Source organism: Phyllobates terribilis, unplaced genomic scaffold (assembly GCF_046119375.1).
Source record: "Phyllobates terribilis strain yellow unplaced genomic scaffold, ASM4611937v1 Scaffold_4__5_contigs__length_816908805, whole genome shotgun sequence".
Taxonomy (NCBI): Eukaryota; Metazoa; Chordata; class Amphibia; order Anura; family Dendrobatidae; genus Phyllobates; species Phyllobates terribilis.
Genome location: NW_027362764.1, coordinates 508,761,112 through 508,781,572, shown reverse-complemented (window position 1 = coordinate 508,781,572; position 20,461 = coordinate 508,761,112). Strand labels below are relative to the sequence as shown.

Genomic DNA, 20,461 nt, shown 5'->3' with positions numbered 1-20,461 from the left:
GCCATATTTTCAGTACCACACTCCTCAGTACTCCTACGCGCGTTTCACGTGTTGCTTCATCAGGGGGTCAAACCCGTATCAGATTGCTATCAAACTGTATAGGATATGTGTAGCGTCGGCGTCCCTGCCCTCTGCTAGGCAGGGACGCTGTTCCCCTCACCTCTCTGCTCCGAGCCCGGCGTCCTCCTCCCGCTCTGCTGGCAGCGCGCGCTCCTTCCCGGTCACTGTGCTTAGGGCGCGCGCGCTCCCTCCCTCTTAAAGGGGCCGTGCGCGCCGTCCTAAGGAGTCCCCGGCCAATGGCCGGAGGACTTCACCATATATAAGGCACCTCCTCCAAAATGGAGGTGCCCGAGCAATGTTGTTGCACTGTTCACTACTCTGCTTCAGCCCTCAGGTCCCGTTGCCAGTTACCTGCCAGATTCCTGCCAGCTTGCTGTCGGTTTCCTGCCTGATATTCCTGCTACCTGCTTGCTAGCCTGAGGTCCGACGGTCTGCCTTACTACTCCTGTCAGTCTGTCTAAGGACCAGCTTGCCCGCTCACCTGGGAGCGCACCTCAACTACCTGCCTGATTGCCTGTGGTCCGACGGTCTGCCTTACTACTCCTGTCAGTCTGTCTATGGACCAGCTTGCCCGCTCACCTGGGAGCGCACATCTGCTACCTGCCTGCTAGCCTACCTGGAGGCTCTGCCATCACGTGCTGTGACCACCTGCCTGTCCAGTGACTCCTGCCCGCTCACCTGGGAGCGCTCATCTGCTGCCTGTCTGCTAGCCTACCTGGAGGCTCTGCCGTCACGTGCTGTGACCACCCGCCTGTCCAGAGACTTCTGCCCGCTCACCTGGGAGCGCTCATCTGCCGCCTGTCTGTTGGTCTTCCTGGAGGCTCCGCCGTCACATGCTGTGACCACCCGTTTATCCAGAGACTCACGCCTGCTCACCTGGGAGCTCACGTCTACCATCAGCCGCCACAGGTCGTACCAACCCTTTACCCAGAGACTGCCCCGGTCACTTGCCGTGACCATCTGCCCGTTCACCCAGAGACTGCCCCGGTCACTTGCCGTGACCATCTGCCCGTTCACCCAGAGACTACCCCGGCCACTTGCCGTGACCACCTGCCCGTTCACCCAGAGACTGCCCCGGTCACTTGCCGTGACCATCTGCCCGTTCATCCAGAGACTGCCCCGGTCACTTGCCGTGACCTCCTGCCCGTTCATCCAGAGACTGCCCCGGTCACTTGCCGTGACCTCCTGCCCGTTCACTCAGAGACTGTCCCGGTCACCTGCTGTGACTGCCTGCCTGGTCGCCACCAGCTCCCTTACAAGGACCGCCCCCTTGTATAGTAGCCCAGAGGTTCCGCCTCCCAGACCCGTTACAATATGCTAATTAACTGCCGTGGTCACAGATCTATAGAGCTTTATAACTTCGGAAATTTGTTCAGTGATAAGTTGTATACTATGTACTTACATGTAGTAATGACTATTGATAGTCCTATATAATTGCTTGTAATGTATTTTATCTTATACTTTATGAACTTGTGCTGCTATGCTATCATTAATGTACTGCACTTTAAGATTTTAAAAGGGATGTTTTAGGTGCATGATTTTTAAATGTGTTTGTTTGCTGTGATAAAGAATTCAACTTTTGTAACTGATCAATAATGTCAGGTGTATAATTTTATACTCAACTATGGGGGTGCATTAATGGTCTTAATTTAGTTTGGGGTACTCCTATTGAATTGTTAAATGGATCTGTATATCCAAAATGTGTTATTAACTTGAGAAGGAAAAGTAGTTTGGATTAGGGGAGTATAAAGATTTTTATTTTTTGGGTGCTGTTGACGGACCACCATACTATATGGGGGGCCGTTGGGGGACCATCACACTATATAAAGGCTGGTGGAGGAACTATCATGCTATATGGGGAACCATAACACTATATATGGGGCTTTGGGGGGGGGGGGGCAATCAGACTATATGGGTGGCTGTGGGGGATCATCATACTGTTTGGAGTGGTTGTGGTAGACATTATATGGTGTTGGTTGGCTGTGATGGACATTATATTGGGTGTGGTGACCACCAAACTGTGTACACTGTGGAGACCATCATAATATGTGGAGGTCTATGGGGGCCATTATACTATCTGGGGGATTGTGGTGACCTTCATACTCTATGTAGTGGTTATGGGGGAGATAATACTGTGTGAGGGCTATCATACTGTACAGGAGAGATTTGGTGGACATCACACTTCATATAGGGACCTGTGGTAGACATCCTACTGTGTGGGGATCAGTAGTGAACTTCATACTGGGGGTTATGGTGAATACAATACCGTATGGGGTGTTGTGGTGACCATCTCAGAGTGTGAGATGCTCTGGTGCATCATACTTTATCATACTTTGTGAGAGGTTTGATGGGCAATCATACTGTGTGGGGTCATCATTCCGTGTGAGGGCATAATACTCTACAGAAGGTCATGAAAGGGGTATCATAGTAAGTGAGACCACTAAGAGGCTTCAGTAGGGGAAGAGATGTGTAGGTGCTGCAATTTATATCCTTCTCCATTTCTTAAAACGCTAGGTCATATGCCCTTCTTTGACGGATGTGATAGGACTTTTGCTATGGGATCTGTTGTTTCTATGAATATCCCTGATCAGGAGCATTATTACAATAAAAAGGCACTGAGGGTCATTATTATAAGGATGCACAATGGGGGACCATTATCATCAAAGGAGAAGCAATGAGGCATTATTATTATTATACGAAAGCACAGTGGGTGTATTCTAAAGAGGACCAGTGTCATTATTATAAGGGGTCAAGGGGGATTATTATAAGAAGTGCAAGGGGACATTATTTCTGTATGGTGCTGTATAGCCGTAAGGAGGCACAGGGGAGCATTATTATTATTTTAAGGAGGTGCAGTGGGATATTATTTGTATAGAGTGCTGTATAGCTGTAAAAAGGCACAGGGGAGCATTATTATTATTTTAAGGAGACGCAGGGGAAAATAATTTGTATAGAGTGGTGTATAACGAAGGAGGCACAGTGGGAGAATTATTACTATGAAGGCGTACACAGGAAACTTAACTGTGTAGGGGCACTGCTGTGTGGAGCACAATAGGAGGGTAGTATTACTATATAGGGCAAAGAAGGAGCATTATTACTATCTGGAACACGTTTAATAGTACTATATGGTTTGTGTTAAAGTGGTAGAATGTGAGGAGGGTCCTGGAAAAGCAGTAAAGAGGTCAGTATGTCACATTTTACAAAGACGAATTATGGACGGAAGAAGAGGTCATGTCGGTCAGGGCCAAATGCAAAGGAAAAGGCAAAATTAATTACAACAATCAACGAGAATGTCACTGGTGAGAACCTGTACTGTACACACATTTATAGTCTGCAGGGCACTGGTGTATACCGATATTATGATTAAACGGTCACTATATGGTTGTAATATCAGTCATAGTACAGTGGTTTTGGTTAAAAGGGTTGTCAAGTTAAAGTCTGCAGTCACTATGTGACTGTAGACTCATGAATCCTCACAGTGAGTGCATTGCATACTGTGAGACTTCTCTATGCCAGGAGTGGGCAGTCATGTGAAGGCAAGTATGCAATTAGCTGACTAGACGTGCGCGGCCATGCTCAATACAAGTCAATTTAGCAAGGTCGAGTATGTTTACTCGGAATGTGGCCAGAGGTGTGTGGATAACGCATACATGCGTTCACATGACAGCTTGCCTCCAATGACAGCACTGGAGAATCCTGACAGTGCACGCTGTGAGGATTCAGAAGTCTGAAGTCAAATAGACTTTAACCTCAAGCATGGACAACCAAGAATCAGCTTGCTGTAATGTCTGTATACTCTTTGCTTCCTCCCCTGCCCAGGAGCTGTGGTATGATCAGACCATGTTCATATAGGGTCAGACACAGCCATTACACAGTACACAGCAGGGGCACATTTATAAGATTATCTCGGCACAGGTAAAAAAATGTAAACATCCAATTGTGGAAGTTATTATTCCAAGATCTATTGTTAAAAATGTTTATTAAAATTAACTTTGTTCGTGGGAAAACCCCTTCAAGATAATGCCAGGCATTACACTGTGCTCCAGTGAAAGCTTATCTTCCAATTTCTCTTTTGGAGGATTATCATTACTCTTGATTACCGCAGAGCCCAAAGCTATTTTACAACCCCTGGCAAAAATTATGAAATCACTGGGCTCGGAGGATGTTCATTCAGTTGTTTAATGTTGTTGAAAAAAAGCAGATCACAGACATGGCACAAAACTAAAGTCATTTCAAATGGCAACTTTATGGCTTTAAGAAACACTAAAAGAAATCAAGATAAAAAATGTGGTACTCAGTAAGGGTCATTTTTTTTCAGACCAAGCAGAGGGAAAAATTATGGAATCACGCAATTCGGAGGAAAAAATTATGGAATCATGAAAAACAAACACACAAAAGAACACTCCAATACATCACTAGTATTTTGTTGCACCACCTCTGGCTTTAATAACAGCTTGCAGTCTCTGAGGCATGGGCTTAATGAGTAAAAACAGTACTCATCAATGTGGCTCCAACTTTCTCTGATTGCTGTTGCCAGTTCAGCTTTGCAGGTTGGAGCCTTGTCATGGACCATTTTCTTCAACTTCCACCAAAGATTTTCAATTGGATTGAGATCTGGACTATTTGCAGGCCATGACATTGACCTTATGTGTCTTCTTTCAAGGAATGTTTTCACAGTTGTTGCTCTATGGCACGATGCATTATCTTGAAAAATGATGTCATCATCCCCAAACATCCTTTCAATTGATGGGATAAGAAAACTGTCCAAAATATCAACGTAAACTTGGGCATTTATTGAAGATGTAATGACAGCCATCTCCCCAGTGCCTTTACCTGACATGCAGCCCCATATCATCAATGACTGTGGAAATTTGCATGTTCTCTTCATGCAGTGATCTTCATAAATCTCATTGGAACAGCACCAAACAAAAGTTCCAGCATCATCACCTTGCCCAATGCAGATTCGCGATTCATCACTGAATATGACTTTCATCCAGTCATCCACAGCCCACGATTGCTTTCCCTTAGCCCATTGTAGCCTTGTTTTTTTCTGTTTACACTGTGTTCCAAATTATTATGCAAATATTTTCTCAGATTTTCCCAAATTACCTATATGAATTGCAGTCATTGTAATTTTCCAGTCAAATAACTATTAGAGTACAATTGAAAGGTTTTTGTACAAACTGCCTATGATAACAGTATATTTTTAAAAAAATAAAAAACTCAAACTGCACTCAAAATGCATGTTCCAAATTATTATGCACAGCAGAGTTTTCAACCTTTTCATTTTAATAAAGAACAAAAAAAATGGTCATTTTTGAAATTATAAGCATTAGCAGGTTATTACAAACTGAAATCAAACAGTTTTCAACTCAAAACTTTATTCTAAGTGATGTTACATTTGCACATAGGACCCCTTGTTCGAAAGGAGCTTCTGAACTCTCTCGTTCATTGAATTTGTCAGGTTTTGGATGGTTTCTGCTTCAATTGTTTTGCATGAGGACAGAATACCCTCCCAGAGCTGTTGCTTAGATGTGAACTGCCTCCCGCCATCATAGACACTCCTTTTGATGATGCTCCAGAGGTTCTCAATGGGGTTGAAGTCAGGGGAGCATGGGGGCCACACCATAAGTTTGTCCCCTTTTATGCCCATAGCAGCCAGAGATGCAGATGTGTTATGTGCAGCATGAGACGGGACATTATCATGCATGAAAATGATCTTGCTGCGGAATGCACAGTTCTTCTTCTTGAACCATGGAAGGAAGTGCTGTTTGAGAAACTCAGCATACATTATGGAGTTCATCTTTACCCCTTCAGGGATCCTAAAAGGGCCGACAATCTCTCTCCCCATGATTCCAGCCCAAAACATTACTCCACCTCCTCCTTGTTAGCGCCGTAGCCGTGTTTGCACGGGGTGTCCATCAACCAGCCATCCTCCACTCCATCCATCTGGACCATCGAGATCATTTCATGCATGATAATGCCCCGTCTCATGCTGCACATAACACATCTGCATCTCTGGCTGCTATGGGCATAAAAGGGGACAAACTTATGGTGTGGCACCCATGCTCCCCTGACCTCAACCCCATTGAGAACCTCTGGAGCATCATCAAAAGGAGTGTCTATGATGGCGGGAGGCAGTTCACATCTAAGCAACAGCTCTGGGAGGGTATTCTGTCCTCACGCAAAACAATTGAAGCAGAAACCATCCAAAACCTGACAAATTCAATGAACGAGAGAGTTCAGAAGCTCCTTTCGAACAAGGGGTCCTATGTGCAAATGTAACATCACCTAGAATAAAGTTTTGAGCTGAAAACTGTTTGATTTCAGTTTGTAATAACCTGCTAATGCTTATAATTTCAAAAAGGACCATTTTTTTTGTTCTTTATTAAAATGAAAAGGTTGAAAACTCTGCTGTGCATAATAATTTGGAACATGCATTTTGAGTGCAGTTTGAGTTTTTTATTTTTTTAAAAATATACTGTTATCATAGGCAGTTTGTACAAAAACCTTTCAATTGTACTCTAATAGTTATTTGACTGGAAAATTACAATGACTGCAATTCATATAGGTAATTTGAGAAAATCTGAGAAAATATTATTTGCATAATAATTTGGAACACAGTGTAGGTGTTAATGATGGCTTTTGTTTAGCTTTTCTGTATGTAAATCCCATTTCCTTAAGGCGATTTCTTACAGTTCGGTCACAGACATTTACCCCAGTTTCTTCCCATTCGTTTCTCATTTGTTTTGTTGTGCATTTCCCGTTTTGGAGACATATTGCTTTAAGTTTCCGGTCTTGACGCTTTGATGTCTTCCTTGGTCTACCAGTATATTTGCCTTTAACAACCTTCCCACGTTGTTTGTATTTGGTCCAGATTTTAGACACAGCTGACTGAACAACCAACATCTTTTGCAACATTGAGTGATGATTTACCTTCTTTTAAGAGCTTTATAATCCTCTCCTTTGTTTCAATTGACATCTCTAGTGTTGGAGCCATGATTCATGTCAGTCCACTTGGTGCAACAGCTCTGCAAGGTGTGATTATTGCGTTTTAGATGCAGACTAACGAGCAGATCTAATTTGATGCAGGTGTTAGTTTTGGAAATGAAAATTTACAGGGTGATTCCATAATTTTTTTCCCTCTGTTTGGTCTGAAAAAAAATCACCCTTACTGAGTACCACATTTTTAATCTTGATTTCTTTTAGTGTTTCTTAAAGCCCTAAAGTTGCCATTTGAAATGACTTTAGTTTTGTGCCATGTCTGTGATCTGCTTTTTTTCAACAATATTAAACAACTGAATGAACATCCTCCGAGCCCGGTGAATCCATAATTTTTGCCAGGGGTTGTATACATATATTTATATGTAAGTAGATGGATGAGGAAAGGTTTGAGCATGACATTTTATGGAGAGGTCTGTGTATTTGCTTTGCACTGCCTAGTGTTCCATTAATTGTTTTTAACATTGTCCTCTCATTACTTAAAAATGTATAATTTTTCCAACACAATTTACAAAACCATTTCTTTCTAGGGACCACATCCCGTTTGAAGTGACTGATGGGCCTATATTACAGAAAATACTCAAAAGTGACATCATATTATAAACTGCACCCCTCAAGGTGCTCAAAACCACATTCAAGTAGTTTATTAACCCTTCAGGTGCTTCACAAGAACTAAAGCAATGTGGAAGGAAAAAATGTAAATATTATATTTTCCCACAAAAATGTTGCTTTAGTCCCAAATTTTTAATTTTCACAACAGTAAACAGGAGAAAAGAGATGGTACAATTTGTTGCGCAATTTCTCCTGAATACACCAATACCTCCATATGTGGTCAAAAACTACCTCCGAATGCTGGCAGGGAAAATTAACTTAATTTATTTGATTTTCTCCCTGCTGCATTCGGCTGCGTGCAGGCGCCGGGCAGCATAAAAATGCAGTTAACCCTGCAGATTAACCACATATCTGCAGGTTAATAGAGTTATTTCTGGTGACAGTTTCCCTTTAAATATACAGTACAAACCAAAAGTTTGGACACACCTCATTTAAAGATTTTTCTGTATTTTCATGACTATGAAAATTGTACATTCACACTGAAGGCATCAAAACTATGAATTAACACATGTTGAATTATATACTTAACAAAAAAGTGTGAAACAACTGAAAATATGTCTTATATTCTAGGTTCTTCAGAGTAGCCACCTTTTGCGTTGATGACTGCTTTGCACACTCTTTGCATTCTCTTGATGAGCTTCAAGAGGTAGTCACCGGAAATGGTTTTCACTTCACAGGTGTGCCCTGTCAGGTTTAATAAGTGGGATTTCTTGCCTTATAAATGGGGTTGGGACCATCAGTTGTGTTGTGCAGAAGTCTGGTGGATACACAGCTAATAGTCCTACTGAATAGACTGTTAGAATTTGTATTATGGCAAGAAAAAAGCAGCTAAGCAAAGAAAAACGCGTGGCCATCATTACTTTAAGAAATGAAGGTCAGTCAGTCCAAAAAATTGTGCAAACTTTGAAAGTGTCCCCAAGTGCAGTTGCAAAAACCATCAAGCGCTACAAAGAAACTGGCTCACATGAGGACCGCCCCAGGAAAGGAAGACCAAGAATCACCTCTGCTTCTGAGGATAAGTTTATCCGAGTCACCAGCCTCAGAAATTGCAGGTTAACAGCAGCTCAGAGTAGAGAACAGGTCAATGCCACACAGAGTTCTAGCAGCAGACACATCTCTACAACAACTGTTAAGAGGAGACTTTGTGCAGCAGGCCTTCATGGTAAAATAGCTGCTAGGAAACCACTGCTAAGGACAGGCAACAAGCAGAAGAGACTTGTTTGGGCTAAAGAACACAAGAAATGGACATTAGACCAGTGGAAATCAGTGCTTTGGTCTGAAGAGTCCAAATTTGAGATCTTTGGTTCCAGCCACCGCGTTTTTGTGCGACGCAGAAAAGGTGAATGGATGGACTCTACATGCCTGGTTCCCACCGTGAAGCATGGAGGAGGAGGTGTGATGATGTGGGGGTGCTTTACTGGTGACACTGTTGGGGATTTATTCAAAATTGAAGGCATACTGAACCAGCATGGCTACCACAGCATCTTGCAGCGGCATGCTATTCCATCCGGTTTGCGTTTAGTTGGACCATCATTTATTTTTCAACAGGACAAATGACCCCAAAAACACCTCCAAGCTGTGTAAGGGCTATTTGACCAAGAACGAGAGTGATGGGGTGCTACGCCAGATGACCTGGCCTCCACAGTCACCAGACCTGAACCCAATCGAGATGGTTTGGGGTGAGCTGGACCGCAGAGTGAAGGCAACAAGTGCTAAGCATCTCTGGGAACTCCTTCAAAATTGTTGGAAGACCATTTCCGGTGACTACCTCTTGAAGCTCATCAAGAGAATGCCTAGAGTGTGCAAAGCAGTCATCAAAGCAAAAGGTGGCTACTTTGAAGAACCTAGAATATAAGACATATTTTCAGTAGTTTCACACTTTTTTGTTAAGTATATAATTCCACATGTGTTAATTCATAGTTTTGATGCCTTCAGTGTGAATGTACAATTTTCATAGTCATGAAAATACAGAAAAATCTTTAAATGAGGTGTGTCCAAACTTTAGGTCTGTACTGTATGTATTTATTGGTATAATATTTTTTTTATTTTTTTGTTATTTATTTTGTGATTTTTTTAAAAATATATTTTTGCAATTTTTAAAAACTTTAATTAATTCTTACTTTTTTACCTTGTCCCTCCATGGGACATCAACTTTCACTGCCCTGACTGCGCGTATTAAATCAGTGTCTAGTACACAGTAGAAGGCGTGTCATCTTCTGCTCTCAGCAGGAACTTACAAGCCACCGTACCTGGATGACCCCGAGGCCCGGGATTACCATGGAGACAATAGGCACAACTCGACACGTAGGGTTGATCGCAGCAGAGAGGGAGTTCCCTCGTTCTACTATGCCAATCGATGTCGCTGTCACTATTGATATCGGCATCAGAGGGGTTAAAACAACCGCGATCGGCGCTAGCACCGATTGTGGGAGTTTCTGCAGGGTGTCATCTATAGCGGAGAGTGAGCCAAACACGTAAGGAGGTTTGCAAGAAAGCACCACCAGCGGCGCCGTACTGCGAATGTCGTGAAGGGGTTTAATAAACATTGCACTTTTTCTGTCTGACAACAAAATCACACAAAAATCATCAATGGAAATCAAAATTTATTACCCAATGGAGGCCTGGATTTGGAGTCACCCTCAAAATTAAAGTGGAAAAACACACTACAGGCTGATCCAACTTTGATGTAATGTCCTTAAAACAAGTCAAAATGAGGCTCAGTATTGTGTGTGGCCTCCACGTGCCTGTTTGACCTCTCTACAACGCCTGGGCATGCTCCTGATGAGGTTGCGGATGGTCTCCTGTGGAATCTCCTCCCAGACCTGGACTAAAGCATCAGCCAACTCCTGGACAGTCTCTGGTGCAACATGACGTTGGTGGATGGAGCGAGACATGATGTCCCAGATGAGCTCAATAGAATTCAGGTCTGGGGAACGGGCGGACCAGTCCATAGCTTCAATGCTTTCATCTTGCAGGAACTGCTGACACTACAGACACATGAGGTCTGGCATTGTCCTGCATTAGGAGGAACCCAGGGCCAACCGCACCAGCATATGGTCTCACAAGAGGTCTGAGGATCTCATCTCGGTACCTAATTTCAGTCAGGCTACCTCTGGCGAGCACATGGAGGGCTGTGCGGCCCTCCAAAGAAATGCCACCCCACACCATTACTGACCCACTGCCAAACCGGTCATGCTGAAGGATGTTGCAGGCAGCGGATCGCTCTCCACAGCGTCTCCAGACTCTGTCACGTCTGTTGCATGTGTTCAGTGTGAACATGCTTTCATCTGTGAAGAGCACAGGGCGCCATTGGCGACTTTGTCAATCCTGGTGTTCTGTGGCAAATGCAAAGCGTCCTGCACGGTGTTGGGCTGTGAGCACAACCCCCATCCGTGGACGTCGGGCCCTCATACCACCCTCATGGAGTCGGTTTCTAACCATTTGTGCAGACACATGCACATTTGTGGCCTGCTGGAGGTCATTTTGCAGGGTCTGGCAGTGCTCCTCCTGTTCCTCCTTGCACAAAGGCAGAGATAGCGGTCCTGCTGCTGGGTTGTTGCCCTCCTATGGCCCACTCCACGTCTCCTGGCCTGAGTCCTGGTAGCGCCTCCAGCCTCTGGACACTACGCTGATCGACACAGCAAACCTTCTTGCCACAGCTCGCATTGATGTGCCATCCTGGATGAGATGCACTACCTGAGCAACTTCTGTGGGTTGTAGAGTCCGTCTCATGCTACCACGAGTGTGAAAGCACAACCAACATTCAAAAGTGACCAAAACATCAGCCAGAAAGCATTGGTACTGAGATGTGGTCTGTGGTCCCCACCTGCAGAACCACTCCTTTATTGAGTGTGTCTTGATAATTGCCAATAATTTCCATCTATTGTCTATTCCATTTGCACAACAGCATGTGAAATTGATTGTCAATCAGTGTTGCTTCCTAAGTGGACAGTTTGATTTCACAGAAGTTTGATTTACTTGGAGTTATATTCTGTTGTTTAAGTGTTCCCTTTATTTTTTTGAGCAGTGTATATAGTCCAATTAACTGTTTTTCCTACATAATGGCACCCCAGCCCCAGTGTGAGCAGGAAACTGTAGAGCAGACCCATTCAGGTGGACGAAGTCAGCTACAATACACAGAATGGGACACAGCGCTGCACTAGGCTTTTATTCACAGAACAGGTGGTGCCCCAGAGTCCAAACCCCAAAGGATCATAAAGTCAAGTAATATCCTAGAGGTATGCCCTAACTATCAAAAAGATTGGTGCTTTTTATCAAAAGAAACTCAAATATGTACTCTTTTTATAGATTTACTGGCTCTCTAGACCAGTGATTTTCAACCAGTGTTCCGCGGCACACTAGTGTGCCGCGACACATGGTCGGATGTGCCGCGGGGAAAGTTCCCCAAACTATGGTGCCCCCTGTGTTTTGTTTCCCGGCAATGCGCTCGATGCGCAGTCACGCCTTCTTACAATGTAGGAGACGTGTACAATAACACATGCGCAAGCTTTGAACCTTCCGCGACTTAATGACGTCACCGAGGCCGGCGCGTCATCCTGAGAGCGGAGAGACTCTCGCATTTGCCCGCCGCCAAGGTAATGCCCGCCAATAATGCTGACTATATGAGCTTTTGCCTGAGTAAATGAACTGTTGGCAGAATACTCAGCATATGAGCTGGTACTTTTAGTACTCCAGCAGTATACTGCATATAACAATGAGAAATGTAAAATGAGAAATACTATAGTCATGAGGCTGGAGTACTACAAGTACCAGCTCATATGCTGAGTATATGAGCTGGCACTTGTACTCTGGCCTCATGGCCATAGTACTTCTCATTGTACCCCTTTATATTGCAGTATATGAGCCACATAATAATCAGCACCATATACTGTGGCGCTGTACAGTGCACATCACCACAGTATATGATGCTGATAATCATGTGCTCATATACGTGGGACTGTATTTATGAGGTTACATGGGATTGAATATATGAGGGGGTTATCCTTTTTTATTTCACTTTTTTAAAATAAATAATTTATTGAAAGGACCTCTGCCAGGCATATTTCACTCTTGAGGGCTAAAAAAGTAGCTCTTGTGGTGGTAAGAAGCTGATTTAAAACCCCCAAGAGTGAACTCCGTGAGAGTTGTATGTATGGAATAATAAATGATATTAGTACCGTTCTTCAGCAGTCATGTCCTGCTTGAATTGACTCTAGTGGCGTAGCACTTGGCAGCCGGCTCTATTCTACTTATAGAGAAAGCTGAGTGCTACGTCACTAGTGTCAATTCAAGCAGGAAATGCAGACCGTAGTAATATAAGTTATTATCACACACATAGAGCTCTCGCGAAGTTCACTCTTGGGGGGTTTAAATCAGCTTCTTGTCACCACGAGAGCTGCTTTTTAAGCCCTCAGGAATGAAATATGCCTAGCAGAGGTCCTTTAAGTGTGGCAGATAATGTAATATTCTTCTATTTTAGTGTGTGGCTGCGCACACTATCTCAGCAGTGATGGAGAAGTATTTGAGAATGGAAAAGGCAAATGCCGAACAGGACCCTGGACACAATTCTAACCCAAATGAAGGCCCTAGTATGAGAGTTCGACAAAAGAAAAAAGACAAGACGGTGAGCTCAAGGCAATACAGTGAAAGCTATCTTTCATTTGGATTTACTTCCACTGGGGTTGCGACAGCACCAACACCACTGTGCTTGGTGTGTGGTGAGAAGCTTTCCAATAGCGCTATGGTGCCAAGCAAACTTAAACGCCATCTCCAAACGAAACACCCTTCCGTTCAAAATAAACCGATGGAGTATTTTGTACGCTTACGTACAAACAATGAGAAAGGGGCAACTTTTTTGAGAAAAAGCACAAAGGTAAATGAGAGAGCCCTCAAAGCTAGCTACCTTGTTGCTGAACTCATAGCTAAACCAAAAAAGTCCCACACTGTGGCAGAAACATTAATACTACCAGCTTGTAAAGCTATTGTAAATGAGATGCTTGGCCCTGAAGCAGCTAAAGAGATAGCTAAAGTGCCTCTCTCTGATAACACAATTGCCAGACGGATTGATGACTTGTCTGCGGACATTGAAACAGTTGTTTTGGAAAAGGTGCGCATCAGTAAGAAATTTGCCTTGCAACTTGATGAGTCGACGGATATCAGTGGACATTGTCAGTTGTTGGCCAATGTGCGTTTTGTGGATGGTGAAGCCATTAGAGAAAACTTCCTATTTTGCAAGGCACTGACAGAAAAATCAACAGGAGAGGCAATATTCCAAGTCACATCGGAATATCTTGATAAAAGTGGACTTGCATGGGAAAACTGCACAGGTGTCTGCACTGATGGAGCCGCAGCCATGGTCGGGCGCATCAAAGGCTTTGTAAGTAGGGTTAAAGAAAGAAACCCAGATGTTCTTGCTACCCACTGTTTCTTGCACCGTGAGGCCCTCGTTGCAAAGACCTTACCAGCAGATCTAGCTCCTGTGTTGGATGATGTTGTGCGCACAGTAAACTTTGTGAAGACGCGACCTTTGAGATGTCGCTTATTTGCGTCTTTGTGTACAGAAATGGGAGCGGAACATAAAATCTTATTGCTCCACACGGAGGTCAGGTGGCTGTCACGCGGCAAAGTGCTGGCCCGTGTGTATGAGTTGCGAGAGGAACTTAAAATATTTCTTACAAACGAGAGGTCCGATTATTCAAAGCTGCTTGCAAGTGATGAGTGGTGTGCAAAGCTGGCATACCTGGCTGATATATTTCAATATCTGAATGAATTAAACACACGGATGCAAGGTCGAAATGAAAACCTGCTTACAAGCACTAATAAAATGAACGGATTCCGTTTAAAGGTGCAGCTCTGGCAACAACATGTGCAGGGTGGCAACCTTCAGATGTTCCCACTCACCGAGAAACTGCATGATGACAATACTGCTGCAATGTGCGAAGCGATTGGCAGACATTTGAAAACTCCTGAGGAGAAGTTATCGTTCTATTTCTCTTCAGCCTTCACAAAATGCCTTGACTGGGTTAGGGACCCATACAGCTCATTATCCGTTGCTGGAAAGGACATGACTTTAAAGGAGCAAGAGGAACTCGTTGAACTGAAGCAAGATCGCGGTTTAAAGCTAGAGTTTGCTGATCTTCCTTTGGACAGTTTTTGGTTATCTGTTGCCAAGGAGTTCCCCATTCTAGCCAACAAAGCTGTTTTGACATTGCTCCCATTTTCAACCACATATCTATGTGAGCTGGGCTTCTCAAGCTTGACTGTGATAAAAACTAAAAACAGGGAGAAACTGAGAACTGTTGAGGAAGAGCTTCGTGTGTGTCTTTCCACCATTCCTGCCAGGATATCCCTTTTGTGTTTATCGAAACAGGCCCAGGTTTCACACTGAGTGAGTAAAATTAATTTAGAATCTATATTATTAACTATATGTATAATATGACTGTTTTAGTGTCATTTTGTGCTATTTTGGTTGGTGGTGTGCCCCAGGATTTTCTAAGTATAAAAAGTGTGCCGCGGCTCAAAAAAGGTTGAAAATCACTGCTCTAGACAACCTAAATATGGCTTTAATGACTGATATGTTGGATCCAATAATTATTCAAAACAATATTTATTTCAAGACTCAATAACACCACATCAAATCCTTGATACTATATAATACAGTCCCGCTTATCGTTATTGGCACCCATGAAGTTAAAGTACATAATGTGGAATATCTCCTGAAAAAAATGAATCAAGTGAAACAGTTTTTTTGTATAGAGCATGTGTGTTAAATACAAAAGAGCAAATGAAAAAACAATAATTTAAAACAAAAAACAAAGGGAGGGGAAAATAGAAAAACCTAAAGCATGCTGAGTCATTGGTATTGGCACCCTTTACATTTAGTATGGAAACACATTTTGACTTGCAAGTGGTAAAATCACAAAAGAGATTCACTTGTGATTAATTGTTGGTGTCCATTTGATATGATTTAGCCAACGAATGCTGACTTCAGTGTTTTAAAAAGCCACATGGTAGGCCCTGTTCCTTTGTAACAATGGTGAAGACAAGAGAGTAGTCTGAGGACATCAGAACTGCTATTATTAGCAAACAGAAGACTTCCAAAGAGTAAAAGGCCATCTCCAAAGACCTTGGTATCCCAGTTTCAACAGTGCGCAATTTTAAGAAGTTTGCCAAGCATGGAACCATAAAGAACCTCCCTAGATGTGGGGGAAAAGAGGAAAATTGACGAGATGTCTTCGAAGGTTGGTGCAAATGGTGGAAAAAACACCACGTCAAACATCCAAAGACCTGAATGCCAACCTAGAACAGTCTGGGGTCATGGTTTCAACAAGTACCATTCGCCACACACTAAACCAAGCAGAGCTTTATGGGCGAAGACTAGGGTTGAGCGAGTATGTTCTGTCCGAGTATGCTCGGGCCGAGCGCCGAGTATTTACAGCTGCTCGGTGATAAGGTTAAATCGCTCCCGTGTGCATGATTTGCAACTGTTTGACAGCTTTATTACATGTGAGGAATGTGTAAGAAATAGACATTCCTCACATGTAATAAAACTGTCAAACAGTCGCAAATCATGCACACGGGAGGGATTCAAGCATATCACTTAGCAGCTGTAAATACTCGGAGCTCGGCCCGAGCATACTCGGCGAAAGGGTTAATAGAACATACTCGCTCAACACTAGCGAAGACCAAGGAAGAAACCATTGCTGAAGAAAAGACATAAAATGGAACGACTGATCTTTGCCAAAGAGTACTTTGACAAACCACAATCCTTCTGGGAAAAAGTTCTAAGAAAGATGAAACAAAAATAGAGCTTTTTGGCAATGCAAAGCAACATTTTGTTTACAGATGGTGCAATGAAGCTTATAAGGAAAAGAACACCTTACCAACAGTTAAGCATGGTGAGGATCCATAATGTTGTGGGGTTGCTTTCATGCATCTGGTACCGGAGGCCTTGTCCATATCACACAAATCACGAAATCAGAGAATTATCAAGAGATTTTAGAGCGAAATGTCCTACCCAGTGTAAGAAAACTTGGTTTGAGTTGAAGATCATTGGTCCTCCAGCAAGACAGTGACCCAAAGGACACATCCAAAAGTACACAGGAAATGTTGGAAAAAGAAAAAATGGACTGTTTTAAAATGGCCAGCAATGAGCCCTGACCTCAATCCCATTGAAAATCTTTGGGGTGAGCTGAAATCTGCCATTGGGAAAAAGAACCCTGCATTCAACAGATTGAACAAACTGAAAAGGAAGAGTGGGAGAAAATTCCAGCTGAGAAGCGCAATAAGCTTCTAGATGGCTACAAGAAACGTCTGGAGGCTGTCAGCAATGCCACAGGGTGTGCAATAATGTATTAATTAGGGGTGCCTTTATTGTTTCACATGCTGTTTATTCTGTTTCTTCTTTGAAATTTTAACATGGAAGTTGAAAAACAATGTTTTATTATTGTATTACTTTGGACCACTAATTGAAAAATCCTGAGGATAACTTTGGCACATTTCCATTTATTTCTGAAGATATTGTACAGTCTTAGAAAAAAAATGAAGGGGTGCCAATAATGGGGAGCAGCACTGCAAATGAAACGCTAAATTATAAAAAAAAATTCAGAATTAATTAAATTTGTGTGATGCTCACTTCATACCTGTTATATTGTAGCCATAAGCAGCCAATTGTCCTGCCATGTATTCTCCATCAGAGTTGTTATGAGAACAACCCCATGTACGTATCCAGATCTTCTGAGTGCCTGGAATAGTGCTGAACGAAAAGGAGACAATTAATATAGAGAAAGCTGAATCCTATAACATGCATAATGCTATGAAATTAGACAAAAGACTAATGAGAATAGAATGGACATGCAGATTACAGCTGTAACAACTTAGTAAGTAGCATATGCGGCCATTCATTCGGCCACTGGGTTCTGTATACATCCAATTACATATGATGGCAGGAGAAGGTTTCTACTTATTTAAGTATTCATCTGACAGAGAAAACAAAGGTCGCAATTATTTTTATATAAAATTAAAAACACAGGGCAGTTTTCATGAATTTCAATACGAATGCAGCATCACAGTATTATGAGCCCTTAATACTTGTAGATTTGGATCTCCTTACATACAGGAGCAGTAGGACATGGAAACTCAATGATAATGTTCTGATGGTTCCATTATGTCCTACTATTGTCTTACTACACACTCTCTCCAATGGGAGAAGTAAAAATGTGTATTGAGACCCTAGACACTAAAGATCCATTGATCCCAGAAGTAAAGCGGAGTTATATAACACGATTGGTTCTCAGATACGTGGCAGTAGTATGACTGATGACAGCTACTTTACTATGAGAAACATGACAATAGTGGCAGGCACTTGTCACAAGCAGTAGGACACAGCTCAGCAACGATTTCTATTTTGTCAATAAGTTCACAATCCAAGGGTAAAATTCACAATGCTAAAGATTTTTTGCAGTGGTTCAATTCTTTTCTGAAAGCTTTGACTCTCTACATAAAAAAATACACTGCTCAAAAAAATAAAGGGAACACTTAAACAGGATATAACTCCAAATAAATCAAACTTCTGTGAAATCAAACTGTCCACTTAGGAAGCAACACTGACTATCAATTTCACATGCTGTTGAGCAAATGGAATAGACAATAGATGGAAATTATTGGCAATTATCAAGACACCCTCAATAAAGGAGTGGTTCTGCAGGTGGGGACCACAGACCACATCTCAGTACCAATGCTTTCTGGCTGATGTTTTGGTCACTTTTGAATGCTGGTTGTGCTTTCACACTCGTGGTAGCTTGAGACGGACTCTACAACCCACAGAAGTTGTTCAGGTAGTGCAGCTCATCCAGGATGGCACATCAATGCGAGCTGTGGCAAGAAGGTTTGCTGTGTCTGTCAGCGTAGTGTCCAGAGGCTGGAGGTGCTACCAGGAGACAGGCCAGTACACCAGGAGACGTGGAAGGGGCCGTAGGAGGGCAACAACCCAGCAGCAGGACCGCTACCTCCGCCTTTGTGCAAGGAGGAACAGGAGGAGAACTGCCAGAGCCCTGCAAAATGACCTCCAGCAGGCCACAAATGTGCATGTGTCTGCACAAACGGTTAGAAACCGACTCCATGAGGGTGGTATGAGGGCCCGGCGTCCACAGATGGGGGTTGAGCTCACAGTCCAACACCGTGCAGGACGCCTGGCATTTGCCACAGAACACCAGCATTGGCAAAGTCGCCACTGGCGCCCTGTGCTCTTCACAGATGAAAGCAGGTTCACACTGAGCACGTGACAGATGTGACAGAGTCTGAAGATGCCGTGGAGAGCGATCTGCTGCCTGCAACATCCTTCAGCATGATCGGTTTGGCAGTGGGTCAGTAATAGCGTGGGGTGGCATTTCTTTGGAGGGCCGCACAGCCCTCCATGTGCTCGCCAGAGGTAGCCTGACTGCCATTAAGTAGCGAGATGAGATCCTCAGACCCCTTGTGAGACCATATGCTGGTGCGGTTGGCCCTGGGTTCCTCCTAATGCAGGACAATGCCAGACCTCATGTGGCTGGAGTGTGTCAGCAGTTCCTGCAAGATGAAGACATTGAGGATATGGACTGGCCCGCCCATTCCCCAGACCTGAATCCTATTGAGCACATCTGGGACATCATATCTCGCTCCATCCACCAATGTCACGTTGCACCACAGACTGTCCAGGAGTTGGCGGATGCTTTAGTCCAGGTCTGGGAGGAGATCCCACAGGAGACCATCCGCAACCTCATCAGGAGCATGCCCAGGCATTGTAGGGAGGTCATACAGGCACGTGGAGGCCACACACAATACTAAGCCTCATTTTGACTTGTTTTAAGGACATTACATCAAAGTTGGATCAGCCTGTAGTGTGTTTTTCCACTTTAATTTTGGGGGTGACTCCAAATCCAGGCCTCCATAGGTTAATAAATTTGATTTCCATTGATGATTTTTGTGTGATTTTGTTGTCAGCACATTCAACTTCGTACAGAACAAAGTATTCAATGAGAATATTTCATTCATTCAGATCTAGGATGTGTTATTTGAGTGTTCCCTTTATTTTTTTGAGCAGTGTATATAATGCCTGTATATATCTTAACGAATATAATATGCTGCTGCACTCTATGGTCTGAATAATTCTTGTCCTAAAAGGGGTTTTCCAGTTAGAACAAGTTATCACCTGTAAACAGGATAGGCGATAACTTGTTGACCAGTGGGGGTATGACCACTGGGACAGGCACTGATCTGCAGAACAGGGCACTTTTAGCCTCATTAGAATGGAGCAGCAGTGCACATGCTCGAACACTGGTCCATTCATTCCAATGGGACTTGTGTGTGTTATGCTCAGCTTTTTCCGACAACCCCAAAGAGCAAAAGTGGAGAGGCAGTTGGGCTTCCAACCTGTTGCACCATATTGTAACAGGGGTTTCCCTGATCTTTCAAACTGTGCCGGTTCCAGTTTGACACCCACTGATCAGCAAGTTACTACCTCTTAAGAAGAAAGGTGATCACTTGTTTTAACCAGTGTTTTCATTACTGCAAATCAAAAATTTGTTTCCCTCTCTCTTACTTAACTTACGGGGAAAAAAGTGATTCCAGCTTCCATTGTCAGATACAAGTCCTAAACTTTATTTAAAACTCCATTAAAATCAATCATGATAAACAGCCACTACCTATACGCTTCAAGAACTGTAGTGCTGGTAAACATAGCACAGTAGTGCTACATGTCCATACATCCTGCATGAGGGTAAGCTGGTTACACTTTGGATATCCTCACTAA

General features: G+C 43.3%; 1 protein-coding gene across 2 annotated transcripts in view; it reads right to left on the bottom strand.

Moving 5' to 3' along the window:
* The window catches only part of CDKAL1 (CDKAL1 threonylcarbamoyladenosine tRNA methylthiotransferase), an 871,738-nt gene that overhangs the window by 845,787 nt on the left and 5,490 nt on the right, over positions 1-20,461 (bottom strand). For both annotated transcript variants that reach the window (XM_073678844.1, XM_073678842.1), the window contains exon 4: positions 17,316-17,428. In XM_073678844.1, coding sequence (XP_073534945.1) covers positions 17,316-17,428 — 113 coding nt within the window. The remainder of the gene's footprint in view (positions 1-17,315; positions 17,429-20,461) is intronic.